This window comes from Cibotium barometz, chromosome 9 (genome assembly GCF_041138505.1).
Source record: "Cibotium barometz isolate CiBa-2024 chromosome 9, ASM4113850v1, whole genome shotgun sequence".
Classification (NCBI taxonomy): domain Eukaryota; kingdom Viridiplantae; phylum Streptophyta; class Polypodiopsida; order Cyatheales; family Cibotiaceae; genus Cibotium; species Cibotium barometz.
Window position 1 is genome coordinate 29606017 of NC_141054.1, and position 27083 is coordinate 29633099.

Sequence of the window (27083 nt, forward strand, 5' to 3'; positions counted from 1 at the left end):
CCTTTCCCTTCATGCCATGTCCTTGAACAATCTCTCTAGTTTTCTTTTCCTGAGGATTGAGTCTGGCACTCTCACTCCACCCCTTGGAGAATCATCCTCCCCTGGAACCGTTGCCTGAAAGCCTTTCTTGGTGTCCCCCAAGTGGCACCCGACTCATAGGATTGCCATTCCCCTTGGGTCTTGTGGAACACCACCAACCAACCTCCTAGGAACTTCTTCCATGTCTTGTGTTCCTTTCCTTGGACTGTGCACCTTCATTTGGGATTGAATCAGTGTTTAGCCTTACTGAGCCTATGCTTTGATACCAATGTCACATGTGGAAGCTCTGGGAGTCTTCTTTCAGCCCTAAACACCATCCTGGAACATGCTTGATGCAAAACACATACAGAAGATAGAGAAGAGAGAGAGAGTTAGCTGAGTATTCAGTATATTCATAATGTACAAAAAGCTGTACAAGTCTTGCAGCCTCTTTCAAAAGGTGTACTTCACCTAGTCTAATCCTACATCTAGGACTCAACCCATGGAAGGACTGAATAATGAAAACGATGAGTAACAAATGCCTTAAATAGGCTTTGGAAGTCCAAGTGGACCGGCCGACCTACTGTCGGCCAGGTCCTGGACAAATTCATGTTAATTTGCTGCAACCGACTGGTCTTAATCCTTTTCATGCGCTGGCCGCCAACCTCATAAATTCTCCACTAGACTTTCCCTGCCCACACCAGCAATGTATGCTCCAAATCTAGTTCTAGTCTTGTCTTTTTATCTGTTGCCCCTCAAGGGTCAGAGCCTGCACATATCTTGCACATGACATACAGCTGGTGCAGGTAGTACAACAGGAACAGTTGCAGACTGAGAAAGTACAGAGCAGGGACACTTTCGGAACAGCAGGTACACAAAGTACGGACAGCAGGTACAGGTTAGGTACAGCAATGCACAGTATGGCAGCAAATACAGGTCGGGTACAGCAACATACAGTATGGGCAGCAGGTAAAGGTCGGGTACAGCAACGTACAGTACGGCAGCAAGTATACATCGGGCATATCAACGTACAGTGCGGCAGCTTTTAGAGCTTCTCTGTGACTGTCGCCTTGCATAGGGAGAAAGAAGGGAGAGAGACATGCGCTTCCTGGATACATGAGGAGGAAGGAGAGAGGTGAGAGTTGTGGCAAGGTTGGTAGAAGGTGTCCTATGCCATTGTGACATGTGGCAAGGCCCCCATCTTTAATGAAGGTGGGCACCTCTATAAGGTGCCCCCTCATTAAATTGGGCCATGTGAGGGCTAGAAGGGCCAGATGAGATGCCCAAAGCTTGAGCTGGCCATTCATGGGCCTTGGGCCCAAGGCACTAGCTGTGAACCGCAAAGGTTATAAAACCATTAGAATAATAAACAAGGGTTTAAATGGATACTTACCACGTATTCACATGTCAAAATATAGGGCATTCACACGGTTTATGGGTATGCACCCCCTACCCGTGAACTAGACACATCATAGCAAGCAGTCACATGAAAGCAAGTCACGCGAAACTAGTTTCAAGCAAGCAGAGATGCGTGCACATGCATTATGCAATGGATATATCTCCCATTGCTGGAACATGTAAATAGCAGGTCTTCGTGAGCATGAAAGTGGCTCAGTGGGAAGCCTAAACTGGGTTCCCTAACAGTGGGTTCCATGTCTTGACCACACGAAGCTCCTTGCCCTCCCGTACCTTGGCATGAAACAGGGAAAGTCCACTTGGGCGGCCAAATGGTGACAATACAAACGGATATATTACTTGGAGTATGTGCCATAGGACATGGGTGGTTTAGACATACAGGTACCGAGCAGTACTGATGGATATAGATTTGGTGCAACGTTCTGAGGAGTTTTGTCCTTGGTTTTGCTTTCTTCCTTCAGGGTGCATTGGAGCCGGTGCAAGCAAATCTTGTGCTCCGTCTCAAATGACACATCAGAGGTTGGAGTTTGGATAGCGAAGTTTTGCTCAGCTAGGTCTGTGTTGACACAGCAAGGATGGAATGTGAGCCTTCGCACATGGTATGTGAAATGGTTCTTTGATCTAGACTTGGATCCATCATCCAGTTCATGCATGCTAACCTACTGTGCATACAAAAGATGTCTTTCTAATTCCATAGCTTGGGCGTGCTCTCCAGCTTGCGTTCGTGCCCAGAGTCTTGCAGTGTTCAAGATCTTGGGTATCTTGGATGAGCTTTGCTTGGATCTTTTCCTTTTATGGGAGGGCGCTTTAAATGGACACCGTGCAGCTGAGGACAACTGCATTGCAAGTAGAGGAGAATGTGACACACCTATGAGTATGCAAGGCACGGCCTGACATCCGGTAGCAGCCGACAGGCAGAGTCAGACAAGACAACACAGGTGGCACGTGGCATTGATGACATCAAGAAGGCTACCTTAAACCGTGAGATGATTGCCAATGCTTTGTCAACATCTAAATCCCCATGGTAATCATCCGATGTGACCTGCTTGTCCTGTTGTGAACTCCATAATCTTCTTGATAGAGGTGTTGAAGATTCTTGAGCTGATCCTCCTCTTCCAACATGGGCATCTTCCTCTTGCCCCTATTGTCTTCCATAGGCACAACAACATTCACCTTTGCCTTCCCTTTGTCCATGGCATCAACATGCATCTAGCCTTTTCCTTGCATATGCATCCTCACACTCGTCTCCTCCATAGGGTTCTTTGCATGCATGAATGGGAACTCATCATGCCACTCACTCGTGGTTTCCATAGAAGTGCTATGGGCTGCAAACAAAGTCTGGAGGGGTTCAAACTGTTTTAAGTACGTGTACCGAATAGTACAGATACGTACATACAAAACAGGGAGGTTAAGTACCAGTACTTTATGCATAGAAGATCTTACCTGAAGCTGGCCAAGTCCTGAACTGATATTTACAATTCGAGCTCCTGCAGGCGAAGCTCTCATACAAGGCAACAAAGCTTTGGTCACTTGCTTCACTCCTTGATAGTTTGTATCAAGCACCAATCTTGCATTCTCATAACTTGAACCACTGTCAATTACTGCAGCATTATTTACCTGTATATACAAGCACCAGTGTCAAAGCTAGGGCTAATAAAAGTAAGGGATAAAACACAAAAGAGGTTTTATAGATCTGGAGAAAAAGTTCAGATATTTTGCAAGTCTCACAACATGACATACCTCACTCCAAATTCTTTCTCGAGGCTGTCTTATGGGATTAAAGGACATGGACTCCAGTGAGGGTGTGATGTTTCTAATTGTAGGGGCAATGTCTCAAGAAATATAACCAATTCACATAAATTTCCTTCAACAGAAACTAATCAAAACTAGAATCCATCCGGACTCGCCCCTGAGCTGGAGGCCATAGCCACACACTAGGCAAAGCTCCCCCACGGTAGGACTTGGCATCCCATACCACCAAGCCACACCCTGCAAGTGTCTTGTGGTTAGTGATCCTGTTAGGGTTCGATTTAGATTACCCGATCGTGTCCTAGAACTATGCCTTGGGTTCACTTATATAGGAGCCTGGGCCCTAAACTTTCCCTTGCTTTTCTTATAAGTGCTTTCCCTTCCCTTAGTTCTTTTAATAACTATGCCACCTATTTAAAGCCTTCCTTCAATTAGTGTGAAGCTGTCCCCTAGCCACGCACCCCTCTGACCTGGGATTAACCCACCCTAGGTTAGGTGCCTAGTGTGGACGTAACATACTTCTCCCCTTAAGGACCATTGATGTCCTCAGCAATGAAGTCGGGAAATTGGGCCTTCAAATTTCGAGTGAATTTCCACATAGCTTCTCTCTCAGATCTTCCCCTCCACTTAATCAAGTACTCATCATAAGAATTTCATCTTGATTGTTTAGTACATTGATTAAGTCTCAGATCTTCCCCTCCACTTAATCAAGTACTCATCATAAGAATTTCATCTTGATTGTTTAGTACGTTGATTAAGAACCATTTCTGGTTCCTTAAGAATACATACAATTTTCTCTTCTCGGATTAGTTCTTGTAAAGGAACCATCTCATCCGAGTCACCTAGATTCTCTTTCAGTCTAGAGACAAGAAAGACAAGATGAACTGTAACACCCTGGGGAAGTTCTAAACGATAGGCAACATCACTAATCTTCTTTGTGGTCCTGAATGGTCCACAAAACCTAGAAGATAACTTGTAATTCTTGCATGAATGCATAGTGTTGGAATCTTTTGGATTTCTCAGATACACCCACATGCCAACAATCCAGCACTCTAGGAGATCAATGTTGGTTAGCATAAGTTTAAGCTCGGTCTTAAGCCGTTTTTACACTTTCCCTTGCAAGTTTAAGCATCTCCTGCATACCTTGCAAAAAATCATGAGCAATCGGTGCTCTGGGTTGAAATCCCTACATACGCATGAATGGGCTAAATCCTGTAGCCGAATGCTTACTGTTATTGTACGCAGATTCTAATTGTGAGAGATACCTTTCTGTTGGAGGTGGCAATTCTCGTAGCTACTCTCGGGTTGTCGCATGACTGGAAGTGGTGGATTATCCCATATGCAAGAGCATGGGAAGTCGAAGAGCTATATATATTACCTCCTCCGGCCGGGTGTTTGGAGGGAGCAGCAACTGGGAGATGGAAGCCCAGCCACTGACATTGCTCAGTGTCTTGGGGTGGTGTGAATGCTACTGCTGTGTGACTTTGACGTGGTATCAGGGCTCGGCCCATGTGGTCCTCGGTGGTCCTAGCCTCTATTGATCGAGGTGCTTTAATTGAAGGAAGGGTGTTGGAGGTGACAATTCTTGTAGCTACTCTCGGGTTGTCGCATGCTTGGAAGTGGTGGATTATCCCATATGCAACAGCATGGGAAGTCGAAGAGCCATATATAGGGTGTGGTGGCACCTTGTCATAGATATCTCCTCCAGCCCAGTTTTTGGGAGGAGCAACGGCTGCTGGGAAATGGGAACCTAGCCACCGACGTTGCTCAATGCCCTGGGGTAGTGTGCATGCTGTTGCTGCGTGACTCTAACACTTTTCCACTCGGTTTGTCTTAAGCCCTTAGCATATCTTCCAAGGTCTGATTAGTTCTTTCAGTTTGACCATTTGATTCTGGATGATCTAAGGAAGACATATTTAACTTAGTTTCCAATCTAGCAACTCTTGCATTACTCAAGAGAAACTTTTTTGGCCACAGATGAGGGTCTATATCGAGGATTATGTTTAAAAGTGTAGCCAATGTCAAGTGAATAAGACTGAATGCCTTAGGCAAGGTGGCTTACTTTATCCACTTGAGATACTAGAATCTAAGTGGCAGAGTATCTCCATGGATTTTATTGTGGGACTACCTAGAACAAATCGTTCTATATGGGTAGTAGTGGATAGACTAACCAAGATGGTTAAGTTTATTCCCACATGGTGTACAATTATGAATCATGAATTGGCTACTTTATTTGTAGAACTTTATGGATTGCCTGTTGGGAGCCCTGCACTGGGACATCATGACATTCGAAAAGTATCCTTTTCCGAAATTCATCAATGTCCAGCACACACACTTTGTTAGTTCTTATCAGTGATGCATTTTGAATGGAATACTGTTGGGCTATCTTCTTTTTGGCACGACTCCTCTGGGATTACAGACTTCCCAAATCTCGAGTTGCCTCCAGTCTGAACTAGCTGCCAAATCCTTTCAAACTCCTTGGCAAAGCCCCTTGAGAGAAAGATGGAGATCAATCGAGATTTTAGCTACGGAGAGAGCGTCAACTTCAGGTATCCTACTAAGTGCATCTGCAACCCGGTTGCTAGAGTGCTTTCGAATCTCAAAATCAAACCCTTGCATAAGTTCAACCCATTTTGCTTTGCGACCTCTAAGATCTCCCTAGTCATAAATGTACCGCAAGGAATGATGATCTGTCCAAGTAACAAACTTGGAGTCATAGAGATAATGTCTCCACTTCCTCAAAGCATGAACAGCTGCTAGTAACTCTTTTTACTCTCAAAAGCAACCGGCGTTCCGTCTTGATAGAGAGCTACCCCAATGGCATAATCAATAGCATCAATCTCAACCACCAATGGTTTGCTAGGATCTACTAAATGCAACATTGGATGTAGTCACCAATTCTTTCAATGCTTCAAAGCTTGCATTAAGCGCATCATTCCACACCACTAGAAGACTGTGCTTGCCCTTCTTTTTCCTCACCACTCCTTTCAAGAGTTGAGTGAGTGGTGCCGCACCCTTGGCATAATCACAAATAATCTTCCAAAAAAATCCGGTAAATCCCAGAAAAGACTTGATCTGTCGTACACTATTCGTAATAGGCCATTCACGGACCTTCTATGCCTCCTCTGGGTCTACAGAAATTCTATCATGAGTAATAACATGACACAGATAGATAAGTTCCATTTTAAAGACATCACACTTGGATTCCTTGGCATAGAACTTCTCGTCTTAAAATCTATAAGACGGTCTCGAGATGCTCTATGTGCCCCCGCAATGTTTTACTATAAATCAGTATATCATCTAGGAATACCACATTAAACTTTCCCAAATATGGACGAAGTAGATCGTTTATTGTCTACTGAAAAGTGGCTAGAGCATTGGTTAACCCAAAGGGTAACACCAAGAACTCATAGTGACCATATTTAGTCCAAAAACCTCTCTTCGCACATCTTCAAATTTAATCCGAATCAGATGATATCCAGCACAAAGATCAATCTTTTTGAAGTATTTGGCTCCTTGTAAACGATCAATGAGATCATCCTTTCAAGGTGATGGATACCCATTTTTTATCATTAGTTTGTTTAGCCCCTTATAATCTACACAGAAACGCATCGTGCCATCCTTTTTTATGGACAATAGCACAAGTGCATCCCATGGAGATTTGATAGGCCGTTCAAACCCTCTCTCAAGATAATCCTGTAAACTGTCTTTGTATCTCATCCTCCTCGGTCTAATTGAACCAATAAGGTTTCTTTGAGAACAACTTGCTACTAGGTATTAACTCAATAGCATGGACTACCCATCTCTCAAGAGGTAATCCCTCTGGAACATCGATAAGGAAAACATCTATAAATTCACGCTTCATTTTTGTGACTCATCAGATTCTATGGTCTCATCCCCATAACAATATTGATTATGCTCGTGACACAGTACAAAATCAAATTTACTATCACGTGAAGAAAGTAGACTGAAAAAGACTCAAATGACACAAACAAGCATCATACTCCAAAGATGATAAGTGTTCATTCTTTTCAATATCCGATACAATAGGGATATCATTACCTAAAACAAGTAAAACAAAATTGGGATCCTTCAATACTATCGGATCATTATAATGAACAAAAGTAATTACATGGGATTTATAATCAATTTGAAGAGTATCATTCTTGGAATAAAACCAAGATATTCCCAAAATTATATCAACTCTGTCTAAATTGATGAGGTGGAAATCAAGATTCTCCCAATAGTCTTCAATCTACAATTCTACGTTTGGAACTATCTTATCCCAAATCTTGGGATCCATCCCCTTCGTAAAATTGATTTGATACTTGTGATCACTCTCTTTCGTTGGTAGTCACAGTTTCAACACCAACCGAGAGCTCACAAAGTTATGAGTATTGTCCTTGTCAAATAGTACAACTACCTTTTGACCCTTGATCTGACCCTCCATCCGGAGTAGGTCATTCTAGCCAAAGGCTAAAGTACTAAAAGAACAACCTTTGCAAGTACTGTCCTCAAGATGATGAATCTCGATGGAAGAGGTTCGATCATTACCTGATATATCATGAATCTGCACGGATGACTTGGTTGATTTATTTTTGTTCGGACAAGCTTTAGCCATATGCCCTTGTTGTCCACACTTGAAGCACCTACCAGTCTTCTTGGCTTCAAGGCTACGCACCATTCACTTGGCTGCTCTTGTCGTCTTTCCATGACTTTGAATCAACTCAGAGGTATCGGATGAGTATTTTGCAAAAGCCCTCTTCTTACCATTTTGGTTGTTGTGGGGTTTTGGTGGTTATATTCACTTCTTCTGTGACCGCTCCCTACAAGAGGCCTACAGATCGGAAGACAATATACACATATTTAGAACACTTAATTTTAACTGTTATTAAACAATGGAACCATCAGCAACACAAATACTGGAAATACTGAAAATACAAATGACACCAGCACTGGGGCTGGAACGGGCCGGCCCCCGCCTCAATTTTTTTGTATTTCTTTGAGTATTTATATTTGTACAAGTGTCACGGGCCTGATAGGCCAGATTTCTCCACAAGGGAGTGAAAACAACCAAATAAAAATGGGTCAAATCGATGAAGAGGTGGTTGTCGGAGTAGCCCCAAATCACAGGCTCATTCCCACCTTCACTGGGTGGACACCTGCCTTTCACTGGTCTTCCAAGACCGTGCACCAATAGGCACGCCCATACTAACACAGGCCAAGGGTACACCGCATAGGGAACGTGGCCTGGTTCTCCCCAATGAGTTTTTCTCCCAAATTCCTTGGTGAGTCTAACCTTCACTGGCTCTCTGAAACTCTGAGAGCGCCGTTAACAACACCACACAGGGAAATATACTGACCACACCAGGAAGAACATTCCTGAGCATGGTCAACATATACATGTTTTGCTCCTGCACTACACAACTTAAAGCATTCTCTGAATTTAAATTTGCAAATTTCAGATTTATACAAATGAGAAAAATATGAGAGCACCTGGTACGATGAGTGCAATCCAGATACAACCGGTACAATTTGTAGCAGGTACAATCCAGCACGTCAAGAACTTCACATGTGTGCAGATACAACAAGTACTATTTGTACAGTTGGTACAATGAATTCAATAGGCAGGTACAACGGGTACATATGGGCAGCCAGCAGGTACACATGGGCAGCCAACAGGTACAGCAAGTATTGGTCAAGTACACGTGGGCAGCCAGCACGTACATTAGGTACACAAGTAGGTACAGGCGTGGGCAGCAAGCACATCAAGTACTACAGGCAGATACAGTAGGGGCAGCAAGTACATCAAGTACTACAGGCGGGTACAGTAGGGGCAGCAAGTACATCAAGTACTACAGGCAGGTACAACAGGCGTGGGCAGCAGTCGGGTACAGCACAGCCAGGTACAAGCGTGGGCAGCAGTCGGGTACAGCAGCCAAGTACAAGCGTGGACAGCAATCGGGTACAGCAGCAGCACAACAGGTGTGGGCAACAGCCGTAAGGAGGCAATGGAGAAAGAGGCGATGCAGAGAGAGCAAATCCACAAACCCACCACACGTGGGAGATTTTCCAATAATGTTCCATGCCAAAGCCTTTATCAAAGGTTATAAAACCTTACTACATAATTAACACTTATGGGCACCCACACTAGAAAAATGTCGAGCCCTTCTTTTAAATGTGTGTGAACACATTGCCTTATAAAAATTAAGGTTTACTCTAGTTTATGGATTTTTCCTTTTAAAAAGGGCAAAATGAAAATACTTACCACCTGTTCACACGCCACACCACCAATTCAGCAAACAGCATTCCACGGTACACTGGGGGCGTCCTCGTCTAGTGTACTGGCACGACATAACAAGCAGACACACGCAAACAAGTCATGCAAAAACAAATTTATGCATGCAAGCATAAATGCATGTGCACAAATAATGGACGAAATCTCCCTTTCATGAAACTTGTACAAGAGGTTCTTGTCGGGCACAAAACTGGCACGACAAATATAAATAAATATGTCCTGGTCTTCCTATGGAGTGACAGTCCCATAGGTAAGACACCATCCTGGCCATACACGGGTGGCATTGATCTGGCTCCCGTCCATGTGACACCATAAAATTGGCCCTTTCACATGGGACACTGGCCTGGCCCCATGTGAACATGGCACAAATCTGGCCGCTCTATGGAGTGACAGTCCCATAGAAGTGGCTCCAGAAATGGAGATGGACCAAATGGTGACATCTTCTATGACCATGCACTTGATCATAGTTACGCACATATTTTATGGCATTCTCAAGTGTCAAAGCACCACCTTGCTTGACTTCCAATTTGTGATCTGGATGGCGTGGTTGTGGTCAACCTTACACTGTGACAAGGCATCCTTAAATTCCTGAAGGTACCTATCAAAAGTCTTACCTTCCATCCAAAGGTCTTGCAATTTAACATAGGCCTTGATAGGGTCTATCTCAACAATTGCTTGCGAAAAGCATCAACAAATTCGTCCCTACTACTTGGCTCAGGCTGAAGATCTCTCCACCAAGTACAAGCCTTGTTCTGTAGAAACATCTGTACTTTGGGAAGCCCTACGATCTATGGTCTCTGGCTTGAGATCGAAGTAGGTTGTCTTAGGAGTCAAGGTCACCTTTTGAAAGACTAAGGGTCTTCAGACATTGTATATCTTACATACACTTTTGGATATTATGAATATGTTGTAGATTAGGTGAAAACTCTACATTTTCCTCTCTCGTCTCTCCATTGCTTCTACATGGTTGCATCTGTGTGTTCCTATAAAAGGTGTTTAGGGCTAAAAGAAGACAGAGAGCTTCCGTGCATGTAACACTATGTCACCATTTTGGGCATCTCCAGAATTCATGTGTGTGGATGAGCTTTGGATGTCCAAAAGATCAAGAATGTACACGGTTTGGGAATTACCAAGGGTCCTGTCCCCTGAGTGCGAGAATCATCTCCTCCCAGGCCGAATACTCTGCTCCTGAGACTGTGGCCATGCCACCTCCAAGTCTCTCCTCTGCTGCCTCTATCATGTTAAAGTCACCACCCAAGCACCAAAAGTCGGCCTAGGGGAGGGCCTGCCAAACTATGCTCCAAAAGAGGGCTCTACCTGCATCAGCGTTTGGAGCATAAACATTGAGGAAGCCAACGCTATTCTCTCCAATCAAAATGGTAATCCATTGTGCACGCCCCGGGACTATGACTCCTAAGCCAGTCCCTACCGGCAACAGCTGCTCACTCACCGAGATACACACCCCTCCCTGCATCCCCGAGGGGCCGAAGGATGGGGCCCAGAAAGTGACTCCTACCTAGAAGAATCATCCCACATCGGCGGGTGCGCCCCTCTGAAAGGTGATACTCCTGGAGGAATAAAATGTCTATGGGTCTCCCAACTATGGCTCTCTGAAGCTCGCCTCGGAGGACGCCTCGTCTATGAAAGCACTGAGGCCCCCCTAAACCCTAAATGTTCCATGAAACAATCCGCATATCAATCTCAGTGTGATGCGGCACTAGCAGAACTGCCCTCCACTCCAAGAGTCTTGGGCGAGGATTTAGACAAGAAATAGTCACAATCCGTGCGGGGACGAAGGTGCGCCAGGTGGGCACTAATCTTGTCCTCCAGGTGACGCCACTCTGTCCGAGAGCGAGCATATGCATACTCCGGACTCCATCGATCACAATGGAGGTATCTGTAAGAAGGGGGAAGAGGTACCGCAGCAAAAGTATGCATGAATACAAAAAGCAACACCTCCAGCCTGGAGGCTACCATCTCCCTGTCCTGGCCTCAATGGGCTGAACCTCCAAGCTCTAGCCTAGCCAAAGGCCAAAAATGGGGAGGGGGAGGGAGGGGGCGGGGGGGGGGGGGGGGGGGGGGGGGCGCGAAAGAGGGAGAGGGTTGAGGGGGGGGAGGGAGGGGCGCAGGAGGAAAAACCAGACAAGGGGGAGCTCAGGAGCGAGCGCACAACATATGCCTCTCTCTCCACTTGCATGGCTTTCCTCCAAGTCTCCTCTTGCTGACATTTGTCACGAACCCTATGCGATCTTCGAGGTCCATCCCCCGTGGTCCACACGGAGGGATACTCCGTGACCCGTCACACCAAACTCTTGAATGGTATCCAACAACCACTCCGGTACCCGAACAGAACATGGAGCCTCTTGCTTCTGCTGTGGCACATCTAGAACAATAGCCCAAGACTCATCCTCATACTCATCTGGCTCTCCAAGAAGCGGTGGCTCCTCAACAGTGAAAGCTGGAACATGCTCATCGAAGACAACATCTCTACTGACAACAACCTCATTCCGCTCGGAGTCATATAACCTGTTGCCTTTGTAAAGAGAGTTATATCCCACAAAACAAGCTTTTGGGACTTTGAGTCAAGCTTCCCCCTCTGCTTCTTTGGAATGTGAACATAGGCATCACTCCCAAAAACACGGAAATGGGAGACATCTAGTTTCCTCCCAAAATAAGCCTCAAATGGAGTCATCTAAGGCACTGAAGTCATCGGAGATCGGTTGAGGATATGGACAGCCGTAGCCACAGCCTCTCCCCAAAGTGGACGAGGAAGGTCTCGATGCTCCAACATCGTCCTCGCCATCTCCACCACAATCCGGATCTTTCACTCAACCACTCCATTCTCTAAATGGCGACCCTGTATTGGCCAGCTCCCGCTTGATGCCATGCTCCGCACAAAAGCATTAGAAGAGAACTCCCCTCCTTTGTCAGCCTTCACCTGCAATCCAGACTCCTTTTCCACCAAAGAATGCTTCCCCCCTCTACCATCAGGGATGATTTCCAACCTACCCTCACTATGAATCAGGATGGTGGACTTGTTACCAATAAAGATGTGACCTGTGTGCCTCCGAAGGTCCTGTAACAACTCTCGAGAAGGAGTCATGTGCTTGGAAGCACCACTGTCTAGAATCCACTCCCGAGTATATCCCCAACAACGGTAAGACCAACCGCCTCCTTGCTCGAAGAAGATGAAGCTCCAATGTCCATAATCTCCAAGTGCACAAAGCTGGAGTCTTTGCGGCTGCAACTGAGGAATCTGCATCTTTCCTGATGCTCCGTTGAGGACATTTCCTCCAATAATGACCCTTCTGGCCACAATGGTCACAGGTCGGCTCGGCCTTCAAGGCATCACGATTTGAGTCGGGCTTCTTCTCAAAATACTTTGTCCGTGAAGACTTCCCTTTGCCCTTGTTGTTGTTGTTGTTGCGGCCTTTCGACCGCTGGCCAATCAAAGCCTCAGAACCTCTGCCCTGTGGAGGGTTCAGAAACGGCTCCTCCTGGTCCAAAATGTTAGAATTTGTGCATCTCTGTGTTTTGGGACTATACCTATTATTGGGTATTGTTACCATATTATAGTAGTGATGTGTGTGAACACACTTAGGACCGCCGGGGCACTTTTTCCCTCACTAGGAGGTTTTTTCCCCCGTGCATTGTATATACGCCCATTATCTTCTAGGGCTTGTCATCTTTCATTTTTGGCACTCATAATACACTACTGTGTTGTGCTCAAGCTTCCTCATCTTCTTGAAGTTGTGTGTGCATTCCTGCAACCCTAATTCCAACAATTGGTATCAGAGCAGGCTTCCTCCTCCCGGGCAGCATCACCGGCACCTACCGCTTCATCTCCTCCGATTGCAACGAGGTTTCACGAGCGTCTGCAGGTTAGTATATGCCGTGGGAGAGCGCGTAGGGCTTGGTCGTTTCAGAATTTTGATCTGAAGTCATTTCGCACTCCGTTTTTGCATTCCAAGTACTGCGCAGGCAAAATCGTCCTACTGTGCAGATTTTCTGTCAAGATTAAAATCTGCAGGACAGGTGCCCATTCGTCTGTTTTGGGCTGTGCTATATAGCACAGGTCGATTTTATACAGGTTTACCTCTTGCAGACAGCATTTACATCTAGTAGTACAGTCATTGGCCATGGCTGACAACAATGATGTATTCCGCATGTTGGCTGCTGAGGATAAGTTGGATGGCACCAACTATCCATTGTGGGCATATATGATGCGACATGTATTGGTAGCAAAGGGGTTATGGAATATTGTGCAGGATATTGATGCACGTCCTATTGTGGCTGGGAATGCTGCAAACACATCAGAAACAGGTACTGTTGATGATGGTGCAGGCACAAGTGCTGTAGCAGCTGTTCGAGAACCACCACTTTCAGCAGAGCAGATTCGTTGGGATGGTAGAGATGCGCAGGCTCATGCCTTGATTGCGCTGTCTGTCAAACGTACCATTATCCCACATATTCGCTCCTGCAGGACTTCTAAGGATGCTTGGGATGTACTTGCCACATTGTATCAGGCAAGAAATGAGGCTCGTGTTGCTTATCTCCGAAAACAGTTGGAGAATGAGCATATGAACGAAGGTGATTCTATGGATAGCTTTTTGACAAAGATCAAGGATTTCAAAGAGCAGCTCATTTCTGCAGATGAAATCCTGTCAGACAGTTCACTTGTGCAGACTGTTTTGAATGGTCTACCAGATTCTTATCAGGGTTTTGCTTCCACTCTTCGCTTGATGATGAAAGGCAATCCCAATGCCTTATCATTTGAGGAGTTAGTTTCTGTTTTGCTGCAAGAAGACCAGTCAAGGCAAAACAGGAATAATATGCGTGTCGCAGATCAAGCTTTCGTTGCTAGTCAGAGAAGCGGGAAAGGTAAAGCTGGCTTTTCTTCTAGTAAGCAGAAATCTGCAAATGCTGCGCAACCAAAGAAGGAAGACAAAGATGAGAAGAAGGGTGACAAACAGAAGACATTTTGCAAGTACTGTAAGGGAAATGATCATGTCATCAAAGCGTGTCCTAAGCTGGCTGCGAAAGAGGCTAAGAAGAAAGAGGCTGGTATGGCTGTTGCAGATGCCTCTCCTTCTAACAATGAATCTGCTAATGTTGTGCTAGATACAGAATGGGCATTCAATGCGCAGTGCAGTTATGACCCATCTTTGCATGACACATGTATGTCTGCAGTAGATTCAGATGTATGGTACTTTGACAGTGGTGCCACTAAGCATATCACCTCGCAGCGCAGTTTATTCACTTTCCTTGAGTCTGCTCCCACAGGGAATACTGTCACTTGTGCCAATAACTCCTCTTATCCCGTTAAAGGAGTTGGACAGATTGTGCTGAATGTTGCAAATGGCAACACCTTTACACTTTTTGATGCATTGTATGTACCAGGGATCAAAAAGAATCTGCTGTCAGTCTCCGCATTTGCCAAAACAGGTTTGGTTGTAAAATTTGTGGATGACAGATGTACTGTTCATGATCTCTCTTGTGGTGACATCATTGTAGCATCTGGTTCACTATGTCGAGGGCTGTATAAGCTCAATATGGATGGCAAATGTGTAGAGGATTCAGCATGTGCTATTATGGATACGCAAGCTATTTCAGATGCAAAACTGTGGCATGCACGTTTTGGTCATCTGAATTTTGCAAGTTTGCTGCGCCTGCAGAAATCTGAAATGGTGTCTTCTTTGCCTAAGCTTGAGGCACCTGTCAAGCATGTTTGTGAGGGCTGCATATTGGGTAAAATGCAGCGTGCTTCCTTTCCTAAAGATGGATCAGTGAGAGCTGAACGCAGATTGCAGCTTGTTCACAGTGATGTTTGTGGTCCCATGCAAACTCCATCATTTGGAAACTACCTTTACTTCGTGACTTTCATTGATGATTTTACCAGGCATGCATGGGTATATCCTTTGAAGGCAAAGTCCGAAGTGTTTTTGTGCTTCAAACAGTTTTTGGTTATGGCTGAAAATGTGTCAGAAAGTAAGATGGGCACCCTCCGTTCAGATCGAGGGGGGGAGTATATGTCTTCAGATTTTAATGCATTTCTGGCTGAGCGTGGGATAAAACACCAATGTACAGTGCCGTATACACCACAGCAAAATGGTGTGGCTGAGAGAAAAAACAGGTCTCTCATGGAAATGGCAAGATGTATGGTTAAGAGTCAAAGTCTACCACATGGTTTTTGGCTTGAGGCTGTCATGTGTGCCACTTATGTACTAAACAGGTGTCCCACCAAAGCATTACAGGTTGTCACTCCATATGAGGCTTGGCATGGCCGCAAGCCATCTGTTGGCCATTTACGTGTTTTTGGTTGCCTGGCATATGCATTAGTGCCTGTGCAACATCGCAGAAAATTGGATGACAAAGCTGTCAAATGTATTTTTGTTGGATATAGTGCTGAGAGCAAAGGCTATCGTTTGTATCATCCACAGACAAAGCGCATTTTGGTTAGCCGTGATGTTGTATTTGTGGAAGATGCAGTTCAGCCCTTGGTTTCATGTACTAAGGAGACAGATATCAGCTCACGTGATGTCTATGATACATTGTTGCCTCTTTTCAGTGGTGCACAGTCAAGTGCAATACCTCATGAGGCAGTTTTTCAGCCTATGCAGGTTTTAAATGATGGCACAGATCAGCCTATATCTGATGCAGATGTGCATGATGCACTTGAGGATGAGAGACAAGAGATTGAGGGCTCTAGGAATATGCCTAGATGGCTGGTGCAGACTTTGCGTGACAGCAAGTTGGATGCCCCTTTGTCTAGTCGCACTCGTTCTGGCTCTCATGGTGCCTCTTATGCGTCAGATTGTTATGCATTGGCTGTTTCTAGTATGTGCGATGAAAGTGAGCCTGTTTCATTTGATGAGGCACAAAGTTCAGAAAATTGGATGGCTGCTATGCAAGCAGAATACGATGCTATTATGAAGAATGGTACATGGTCTTTATGTGACTTGCCCCCTGGCAAGAAGGCCATTGGCACTAAGTGGGTATACAAATTGAAGCGTAAGCCTGATGGCACAGTGGATCGCCATAAGGCTAGGCTTGTTGCAAAAGGTTATGCTCAAGAGAAGGGCATTGATTTTGATGAGACTTTTGCTCCCACATGTCGTATGACCACTGTTCGTAGCATCTGTGCATTAGCAGCTCATAATGGTTGGAATGTACATCAGCTGGACATAAAGACTGCGTTCTTAAATGGAGATTTGCATGAGGAGGTGTATGTATCGCAGCCTCGTGGTTTTGTTCAAAGAGGGCAGGAAAACAAAGTGTGCAGGTTAAAAAAGGCTTTATATGGTTTAAAGCAAGCTCCACGAGCTTGGTATGAAAAAATACATGCATATTTGACTGCACATGGGTTTCAGAATAGTCCAACAGAAAGCACTTTGTATGTTAAACGTGTGGATGGTGTACATCTAATCATTGCTCTCTATGTCGATGACATGCTGCTCACAGGACCAAATAAGAGTCATATTGCTGATTTTAAGGCTGATTTGAATGCCTCTTTTGAGATGTCAGATTTGGGGCATTTGCATCATTATTTGGGGATACAATTTAAGCAGTGTGATGGAGGTATTGCTTTGTGTCAGACAAAGTATATTGAAACATTGTTGCGGAGATTTGGCCTTGAAGACTGCAAGCCTATTACTACTCCAATGGAGACAGGTTTGAAGTTGAGTCTTCATGATGCTGGAGATCACTTTGATGTCACACTCTATCAGACAGCTGTTGGTTGCCTCATTTATGTATGCATTACGAGGCCAGACATTCAGTTTGCAGTCTCACAGGTGAGCAGATTTATGCATAGCCCAGGCATTAAGCATTGGCAGGCAGTGAAGCGTATCTTTCGCTATTTGAGTGGTACTCGGCATCTTGGGTTGTTTTATCCCAAGGGGGGATCATTGCCGCCAGATTTACATGCTTTTTCAGATTCTGACTGGGCTGGTTGTTATGACACACGCGTGTCCACGAGTGGTTTTTGCTTCATGCTTGGAAGCTCATGCATATCATGGTTGAGCAAGAAGCAGCCTACTGTGGCCACTTCTAGTTGTGAAGCTGAGTACAGGGCAGCTTTCACAGCTACGGTTGAGTGTGTGTGGCTCAGACGCCTTATGGCTGATTTGGGTGTTGGGCAGCCATCTGCCACCACCCTCTTCACTGACAGTCAGAGCGCATTGGCAGTTGCGCGGAGCCCAGTGTTCCATGCTCGTACGAAGCACATTGAGGTGCACTACCATTATGTCAGGGAGAGACTCTCTGCAGGAGAGATCAGTTTGGCTTATGTGCCAACACAGGATAACCTTGCAGACCTTTTCACAAAGGCTCTGCCTCGTGAGAAGTTCGAAGCTTTTCGCAAAGCTTTGGGCTTACTCCCTTTTGTGGATTCGTCCACATAGCTAGACACTTCCCTATACATGAGTGCTAGCTCTTGTTCACCGCATCACTCCAGGGGGGATTTGTTACCATATTATAGTAGTGATGTGTGTGAACACACTTAGGACCGCCGGGGCACTTTTTCCCTCACTAGGAGGTTTTTTCCCCCGTGCATTGTATATACGCCCATTATCTTCTAGGGCTTGTCATCTTTCATTTTTGGCACTCATAATACACTACTGTGTTGTGCTCAAGCTTCCTCATCTTCTTGAAGTTGTGTGTGCATTCCTGCAACCCTAATTCCAACAGGTATTTTATACATTTTCTCCTATTTATTTTGTCCAGGGCTTGTCGGCCAGCCCTAGAGGCAGTTAGCCAGGTCCCTATTGCACTATATAAGGAGTTCCCCATTATTCTCTCCATCATCCACTTTCCTTGCACATTGTTCAACACTCAGGCTATTGCCATTGTAAAGCTTTACTGCTGTTATAAAAGGTGATCTTGCCCAACTCTCTCAATCTCCTTTGCACTCTTTCATAAGTTTAGTGTTTATGCTTCCGCCTGTGCTATCTCCTTCATGGTATCATTTGCTCAGGTCCAGTCTGCTCCAAACTCTGCAAATCTACCCACCTTTCCCTCCTTTGCTGTGCGTTTTCCTCCATAACTCTCCCGGCTGCAGATCCATGACAACAAGTGGCTGCGTTTCCCAATTGTGCTGCATTTTCAGGTCCAACCAGCCTGCTGTTTGCTGCAGACCAGTTTGGTGGCTGCGTTTTCTCCTACAGAGGCAAGCCAGCGGGTACTTGGCTGCGTTTTCTTCTACAGAGGCAAAAGGTGGAGCTGTGGCTGTGTTTTCTGCACTGGCATCTGTTTTTGGTGAGTTCTTTGCATTTCGTGTTGCCAGACAAGTGGCCCTACATTGTCTTTTTCCTCCACGAGTCCCTGCCCTTCCGGTAGGAGGTTCCCAGTGGATCTTGGATTGTTTTGCTGCTGTCCAGCCTCTTCCTCGATCAGGTTTGAGAGGGGGCTGATTGTTCCTGGTGCCTCGCTTCCTTGGAAAGCACTTGAGAGAAGTGTTTGAGAGCTGAGATTTGTTCTTTGTTGCTGTGGATATGGCTCCCCCCTTACGAACAAGGATGACAAGTTGAAAGGACCCAACTATGCTCATTGGAAGCTTCAGATGTGGATCTAGTTCATCCACAAGGGTTTGTGGGACATTGTTCGGGGCACTGAAAGAAAGCCCGAGCGTCCTCAAAACTCTAGGAGGTGGACTCAAGATCAAGAGGATAAATTTGCTGCGGAATTACAAGACTGGGAGAATCGGGACTCGAAGGCGCATTTTGTGCTTGTGCGGACCATCACAGAGGAGGTCTCACCTGCCATGCAAACTCTCACCAAGGCTCATCACGTATGGTCAAAATTGGAGGATCTCTTTGCACCACATTCATCAATGAGGGCAGTTACCTTGCAGGGGCAGCTCTACGGTTTGTTATATTCCCTGAAAACAATTCCATGCAGTCTTTTCTCATGAAGGCCAAGGTTATCCATGACCAGTTACTAGCTATGGGTGCTGCTTTGTCCTCTTCTCAGCTGGCTGCTCTTATCCTGACGAAGTTTCCTCCGGACTATGATGTGATTTCTCGTTCTTTGCAGTGCCAGGTCACATCCACTCACTTGGATTTTGATAATATTAGCTCCCTACTTTTGGAGGAGTCGTCCGTTCTCGTCGTACAAGGTAAGTTGAAGGTGTCAGCCAACAGTTCTGACCAGGCACTTTCCTCAATTCAAACGAAAGGTCGGAGTCGCTACTTTACTTGTGGAAAAAAAGGGCATCTGTCCAAAGATTGTTTGTCCAAGAAGAGGACAAGACCAATGGCAAGGCTTCATCTCAAAGAAAAGGCAAAGACACGACACAGGATAGTGATACAGATTCTAGTACCACTTCTAGGACTCCCTGGGCGCTTCCGGCTGAGAACTCAGATGGTGTACTTCTCTAGTACACATGCAGTTTCCCCCCATGTGCTTCTAGCCAGAAGAGGCTTGTGGGCGGGAGAGGGGGCTGATTGCAGCTCCACTTACTGGTGCATGGGGACCGTGATTCGGAGTTCCAAGCATTAGACATCTGGAAGGACATGGTTATCTTTGGTACAGCAGAGATTATGAACTGGATCTGTTCCAAATTCATTGTTCAAGGCTTGTGGGACGTGATGTGTTCCGTCCAGTGTTTGGAATTATGGGCACGGTGTGTCCAGCAGCTCATCATCTATTCTTGGAGTTCACTACACACTTGTGTAGGAATTCATGGCCAAGCAAAGTTCCTTGTTGTTCGTGGTAGCATCTTGTTTCGAGGAAACAAGTTGGCGGGTGCTCTCTCCGAGGTGATTCCAGTACTTGAGGTGCTGGAGGGTCCATGGTTGCATCTTCAACGACTTATCTTTTTCCGACTCTTGCACACTATGAGCTGCAGAGGGGGTGTTAGAATTTGTGCATCTCTGTGTTTTGGGGCTATACCTATTATTGGGTATTTTGTACATTCTCTTATTTATTTTGTCCAGGGCCTGTCGGCCAGCCCTAGAGGTAGTTGGTCAAGTCCCTATTGCACTATATAAGGAGTTTCCATTATTCTCTCCATCATCCACTTTCCTTGCACATTGTTCAACACTCACTTGCTAGCTATTGCCATTGTAAAGCTTTACTACTGTTATAAAAGGTGATCTTGTCCAACTCTCTCAATCTCCTTTGCACTCTCTCATAAGTTAACTGTTTATGCTTTCGCCTGTGCTATGTCCTTCAGAAAACCATTGGCACAAGCTCCTCCCAAGTAATGGTGCTGAGCCTCCCACTAGTGATCAAAGAAGAATAGAAAGTTGAGTACTGAGGGGATAGATGAGACAACAAGGTGATGGCCATGTCCTCTAATGATATCTCCTTCCCAGCCTGGAGTTTGTTGATGTGCTCTCGCATCGTCGAAGACTTTGCAGGATTCATCGCTCGCATCTGCACTTCCAAGGAAATTCTCTTCATGGGCAATGCGCGATTGTTCAAAGAGGCCAAGTGCTACCAAATCTCTCGAGCCAGCGTCATGTGTTTGATATGGTTGATCACTTGGGGTGTGCAATTGAGGAAGATGAAAGAAAGCACACGGGCATTGACACGATCCCACAACTATGTCTGGGCCTCCCGATCTTTCTTAGTTGATAGTGAAAGTTCCTCCTCCAACACTGGCCTTGGAACTCCAACCACGATGAAATCAGGCAAATCATAAGACTCCAAGACAGACTCCATTATTACCTTCCAGATGCCATAGTTATTCCCGTCCAACTGTCAGTCCACCAGGAGCGTCGCGAGGGTGGGGATCTTCACATGTTTCTCCGCCATCTCGAGCAAATCTCCCATCTCGAGGGTTCACGTGGTCTTGTGAAAGGAGGGTGGCTGGGAAAAAAATATGAAGAAGAGACTGCACTTTGCTGCAAGGTGGCTGTCCAGAAATGGCGCCCGCCTTCTACCCGCTTCTCCACGTCCCGTACAAAACAAGTATTCTCCAATCAACACCAAAAACAACAACACTGAAAGCTCTCACTGTCTCCAAAGATTCAAGCCACCTGGGGCTCTAATACCATGTCAGCATGTGCAGCGGCAAAGAGATAGAAATCAGAGAGCAGAAAACTGCAAAAGAGCAAGAGAGGAGAGACGGTGTCGAAATCTACTATATACACTAGTATATCCGGTACAAAACTGTGGGGGGGCAAGGCCTACAATATATATGGGCTAGGGCTGCAGCCAGCCCTATCTAAAACAGGCCGACAACCCCACAATGGCCCACGACTGGACAAAGTCCAGTTGGCCAACAGATGATAAGTCGGCCAATTGATGGCAAGTCAGCCAGCAATAAATGTGGCCCCTCCTGGCATACAAGTCAGCCAGGGAAAGACAGCACCCCCACGACTGGAAAATGGAAATGGACAATGGAGAAACCTCACACAAGTGGGCACACCCACATCACTGGCCCTCACACCATACAGTGTAATATGGTACAGACATGAGATGATTGCTAACTTGCTAGAGCAACCTGATGCAAAATGCAAGCAAGAGATTGAGAGAAGAGGGAGAGATAGCTGAGTTTTCAACATATTCATAGTATACAAAAAGGATACAATTTTGGCAAACCATAGGTTGCCCTTGAAAAGGTGGAAACACCTATCTAATCCTAGTCTATGACCAAACACCCCAACAAGGTGAGAGATGCTAATCATCAGCCAAGCGCTTGGTATTCATAGGCCTTGGAAAGGCAAATGGACTAGCCGACCTACGGTAGCCTAGCCTGGCTAGGTCCTTGGACATTAAACCATCTTTGCTGACTGACAGCCTCTTGGTCCATTCCATTGCTTTTCCCTGCCAACACTAGCTGCTGTAGCTCCAAAGTCTAGTCCTAAATCTGGTCTTTTTCTGTTGCCCTTCAAGGATTAGCCCAGGAATTAGCATGTCCATGTGCATGCACATGACAATGTGACACGCTCGCTCATCAACAGTGCTATACTTATACAAAAAAATGTAGTACCTTTTCCTTAGGAATATTTGTTGTACGTCGTGGCCCATTGTGAGCCCCAATCCGGGACATGTCAAGCACGAGCTACATAGGTTAGTTTTCCTAGCCTTAGATGTCAAGGTCAATCCCTTAACCCACTTGGAGAACAAGCATTTAGGTCATAAGAGGATTAGGGCATGTGAAGTCAGTCCTTTAGGTGCATATACAAAGCATATTACAGCATGTAGAAGCATAAGTACATGGGCCAGCCCATGGGACCAGCATGGCATGGGTTTATGGGTCAGCCCATTGGCCAGCTCCTAAGACCCAATATTCGGGGCCTAGAAACCCTGTCGGCCAAGTGTAGTTGCAGTCAGCCAGCATCAAGAGGTGCCACATCAACCAGGCCTCACTAAGACAAAAGCACATCATTTAATGCTTAAATTCACAAGGTCATGGGCATTTAGAACAAGCCGACAGCAATTATCCTCCAGCAACCAGTAACAAAAGGCACTATATCAGCAGCCCCTCATTCCATTGCATAACTCATTCTTCAGTCATAGAAAATAGTGCAGATATGTATGCTTAAAGACCTTGGTCTTTTACATGCATAAATCTCGTTCAGTCCATAGGCAGCTCCGAAGTTTGCTTCAGCAGTTAGTCTTCATTAGTGCATCTCCCTCAGTAGATCTGGGTGTGCATAAGGCTATCCAAAGTGGCTTCAACTTGGTTTCAAACCGCTTGATGGTTTAGCAAACGTCCAGTCTACAACGTACTTGCGCGTTTGGCAGTCTCCGTCGGTCAATCCTTAGTAAGTTCTCTGCATTGCAACAATTATCCAAAGTAATAAAGCAAATACTCCTACTTTCATGGGGGCCTTCAATGGTTAAATTGGGACCCAATTTGGTGTCGTCTCTCTCTCTCCCTCTCTCTTCAGCTCTACCTCTCTCTACACCTCCTGTGTATAAAAGATTGAAGTGGATTGCTTCATGCTCACTACATAAAGGTATAAAGGTGGTCTTGACAAACATCTCTCTCTTGCATTTGTAGTTTTCTCTCTCTATCACTAGCATGGCTCTCAATCAACCACGCTAGTTCAACTCACCAATCTAACCCTACACCATCAATACACATAAGCTTCCTCATGTACTACCATGTTATGGAGAGAGACATTTTTCACAAGCATCCAGATATGCCTTTTGTCATCATCATTGTACATGTAGCCAATCGTCAATGTTTTTTCGTTTCAATGATGAATTATCTCATGGAACCATTGTACCGCTTGCTTGGTCTCATAGATCATTTGGGTCTTTTGAAGACGTTTAATATAACTCCAATCTCTCTCTCTCTATAGACTAGTGCAGAAGCTCGGCCAAGAGGTGTGACACTCGACAGAGCCACTGAGTTATGCAAAGCTCGATGCCCCAGACCCCACCCACGACCACGCCACCACAAGAGGATCCGGGCCATCATCTCCCATCATCGCAAGACCTTCTCATGCCGGCCACCTTGAGCACCATGTCACAGCGGCCCATGAGGGTGCGGCCCATGATATACTCATGTACCTAGATCAGATTTTATAGTTCTAAATTTTTGTTATCTTTCTTTATTACTATTTTGTACCGACGATGATGTACCTCATGTAACCTTTTGGTCTCATAGGTCATTTTGGCCTTTTGAAGACATTGATACAACTCTCTCTCTCTCTCTCTCTCTCTCTCTCTCTCTCACACACACACACACACACACACCACAAGGGTGTAGGCCCTGCTTTTTTGTGTTCTAGCATCCAATCTACACATGGATCATACGTACCATCTTTTTGAACTTACAGAGCCCGCGTTAATAAACAAACTCTCTCTCTCTCTCTCTCTCTCTCTCTCTCTCACACACACACACACATATAGATTGAAACTTCTTCATTTGTTCTTTGAGAGAATACGTTGGAAAATGTACCAGGATGTCCAGGCCTTTGTATTGGTCGGCAAGCCAGGAGGCGAACTTGGAGACGGAGTCTGAGCTGCGGACGTCAAGTGGGTGGAAAACTACATTGGATAATCCTTGGTCAGCTTTGAGTTTGGCGAGGGCAGCGAGGCCGCGTTGCTGGGCACGAGCGGTGAGCACCACGGTGAGGCCCTTGTTGGCCAGCTGCTTGGCAATCTCGAAGCCTATCCCTTTGTTGGCCCCCGTCACCACAGCCAGCGTATCCTTAGCCCACCAGCTGCACACCACACCATCACCCATCATATATGACTCGTCGAGGAAGCGTTGAACCACACCACAGACAAAGCCATAGATTACCTCGAGGAAGCCATCGAATTCACGGGCCGCTGCTGTGAGTTGCGCTCAAGACCAATTGTTGGCCACAGGTTTATCACAAGCAGATGAGAAACCACAACTCACACAAAATAGTCACAGCGAGGACCCTAGTTGGTAGAACAGTTGGGTTCCATTACGAGGACCCAAGTTCGATTGTTGTGAGTCGATGGATAATCAAGCCACAAAAAATGCTCACAAAGGATACAATGATCAACCAAATCTCAAAAAAAAACTAAAATATAATTTTAAAAAAAGGAACCAAGATTACCTCCTACAAATATAAAAATCATATCAAATATCGCAGGTGATGGTGCATGTAAGAAACACCCAACTACTATCACGTACTGAATACGAATGGATCAGGCAATTTTGCAAGTGAAGGAAAAGACACACAGCCATGTTTACTACAATATTTTCCAAGAACTTGACTTCAACTCATCTTTCTTTTCGTTCTCCCATAACTGTGCTCCACAAAACCCACACTCATGTGTCATCCCTCCTAATGAGTGGCTTGCAGTGCATGAATATGCCAAAGCCCACATTGCTACATGTATATGAACACAAACACCAAACTATGTATATATACATACATATTCACAATCATAAAAATGTGACACGTATGTGTGTGTGTGTGTGTGTATTTATGTTGTATCCATATTATGTAATGCAAGAACCTTAGTATATAAAATTTATCATTATTATTTTTATTTACACTTAACTATTTTATAATATACAAAAGGAGTTTACACTTTCCATGGCACTAATTCCCTTTAAAAGTATTTTAAGGATTATGGATTTTGCGTATTATTACTATATGTGCAAGGACTAAGGATTAGGCTTTTTGCATAAATAAAGGGCTCTCATGTAGTGTACTTTATGGATCAATGTAGGTACTTTAGTTTTTTGTGGAGTTTGCATAGTGCCTGATTGCATAAATACATCATTTAGTTTGTGTACATGTTCCTTGCAATTCTCATCTCTCTTGCTCCCTTGAGGTAGGCTATTTAAACTACTTTGTTTATTCTTTTACTTCTTAAGTCTATGTTTATGCATGAATAAGAGCTCTATGTTTTAGACTTTATGATTTCTAAACATGAATAGTTTGTTATAGTTTGATAAGAGTATAATCATAGGAGCATTATGCATGCATAAGAGCTTTATGTTTTGGACTTTATGATTTCTAAACACACGCTTAGAGATATATATATTTATTTATTTATAATCTCTTAGTGTGGTTGTAGAAAATTTAATGAGAGAAGATGAAACTTTGCATGTACAAATAGGCATATGACATGTATCTACATACATGGATATGTGCATATTTACATAAATATAAGCACAAACACATAAATATGGATACGTGTATATTATGTTATGCATGTTATGTCTAATAATGCAAGAACCTTATTAATTAGATCTTTACACACACACACACACACACACACACACATGCACGGATAGGTATATATATATATATATATATATATATATATATATATATATATATATATATATATATATATATATATATATAATAGATAGTTCATGTATATATACATATGTGTATACATAAATATGATAATAATAAAATTATTATTTTTATTTAAAATTTAGTATTTTATCATAAAGAAAACGAGTTTATACTCCATGTGGCATGAATCTCCTTTTAGTAGATTTTATTATTGTGAACACATAAGATCTGTAAATAATTTAAAATGGCATATTGAAACAGCCTTTAAATGTATTATTTGATAGAAATTTATATTTTTTAATATTCTATTATGTATGTATATTATGTATTAGATGTAAGGATTAAGGATTAGGAACCAAAAAAATCACTTCCTAAGGCATTATGTTTTCTTTGTGCACACAAATGGAAAGATGGTAAATTATAGTTCATACTTCTCTATGTGCCCTTTTTGTGTGTGTAGGGTGGAAAGGTCTCTTTGAGTTGTCCATATTGCTTGACTTTGTTGCATATTTTGCATATTTCTTGTTTGTATAAGTTGCATCTCTTTGCTTCCTTTTGTAGGCTATGCTTTGTTTTTTTTTTTCTTCCCATGCCTATGTTTATGCATGTATAAAGCTTTATGTTTTGGACTTTATGATTTTAAAACATGAAGATTTTATTAAAGTTTATATATATGTATGTGTATGTGTGTGTATACACACACACACATGTTTGTGTATATGTATGTATGTACACACACACACACACACACACACATATACAATAGAAACAATGAGAATAGTTTGTTTAAGTTTATATATGTGTGGGTGTGGGTGTGGGTGGGTGGGTGTGTGTGTGAGTGGGTGGGTGGGTGGGTGTGTGTGTGGGTGGGTGGGTGTGTGTGGGTGGGTGGGTGGGTGTGTGTGTAT

The 27083-nt window shown here is 44.4% G+C and overlaps 1 protein-coding gene across 1 annotated transcript in view; it reads right to left on the reverse strand.

The window, feature by feature from the left end:
* The window catches only part of LOC147635435 (short-chain dehydrogenase/reductase 2-like), a 34334-nt gene extending 9480 nt beyond the window's left edge, over positions 1-24854 (reverse strand). Inside the window, exons 1-3 of the mRNA XM_086802697.1 lie at positions 24687-24854; positions 24342-24606; positions 2878-3051 (exon numbers count right to left, since the gene is read on the reverse strand). Of these exons, the coding sequence (XP_086658823.1) occupies positions 2878-3051; positions 24342-24606; positions 24687-24700 (453 nt within the window). The 5' untranslated portion in view covers positions 24701-24854. The remainder of the gene's footprint in view (positions 1-2877; positions 3052-24341; positions 24607-24686) is intronic.
* Between the last annotated feature and the right edge of the window lie 2229 nt (positions 24855-27083).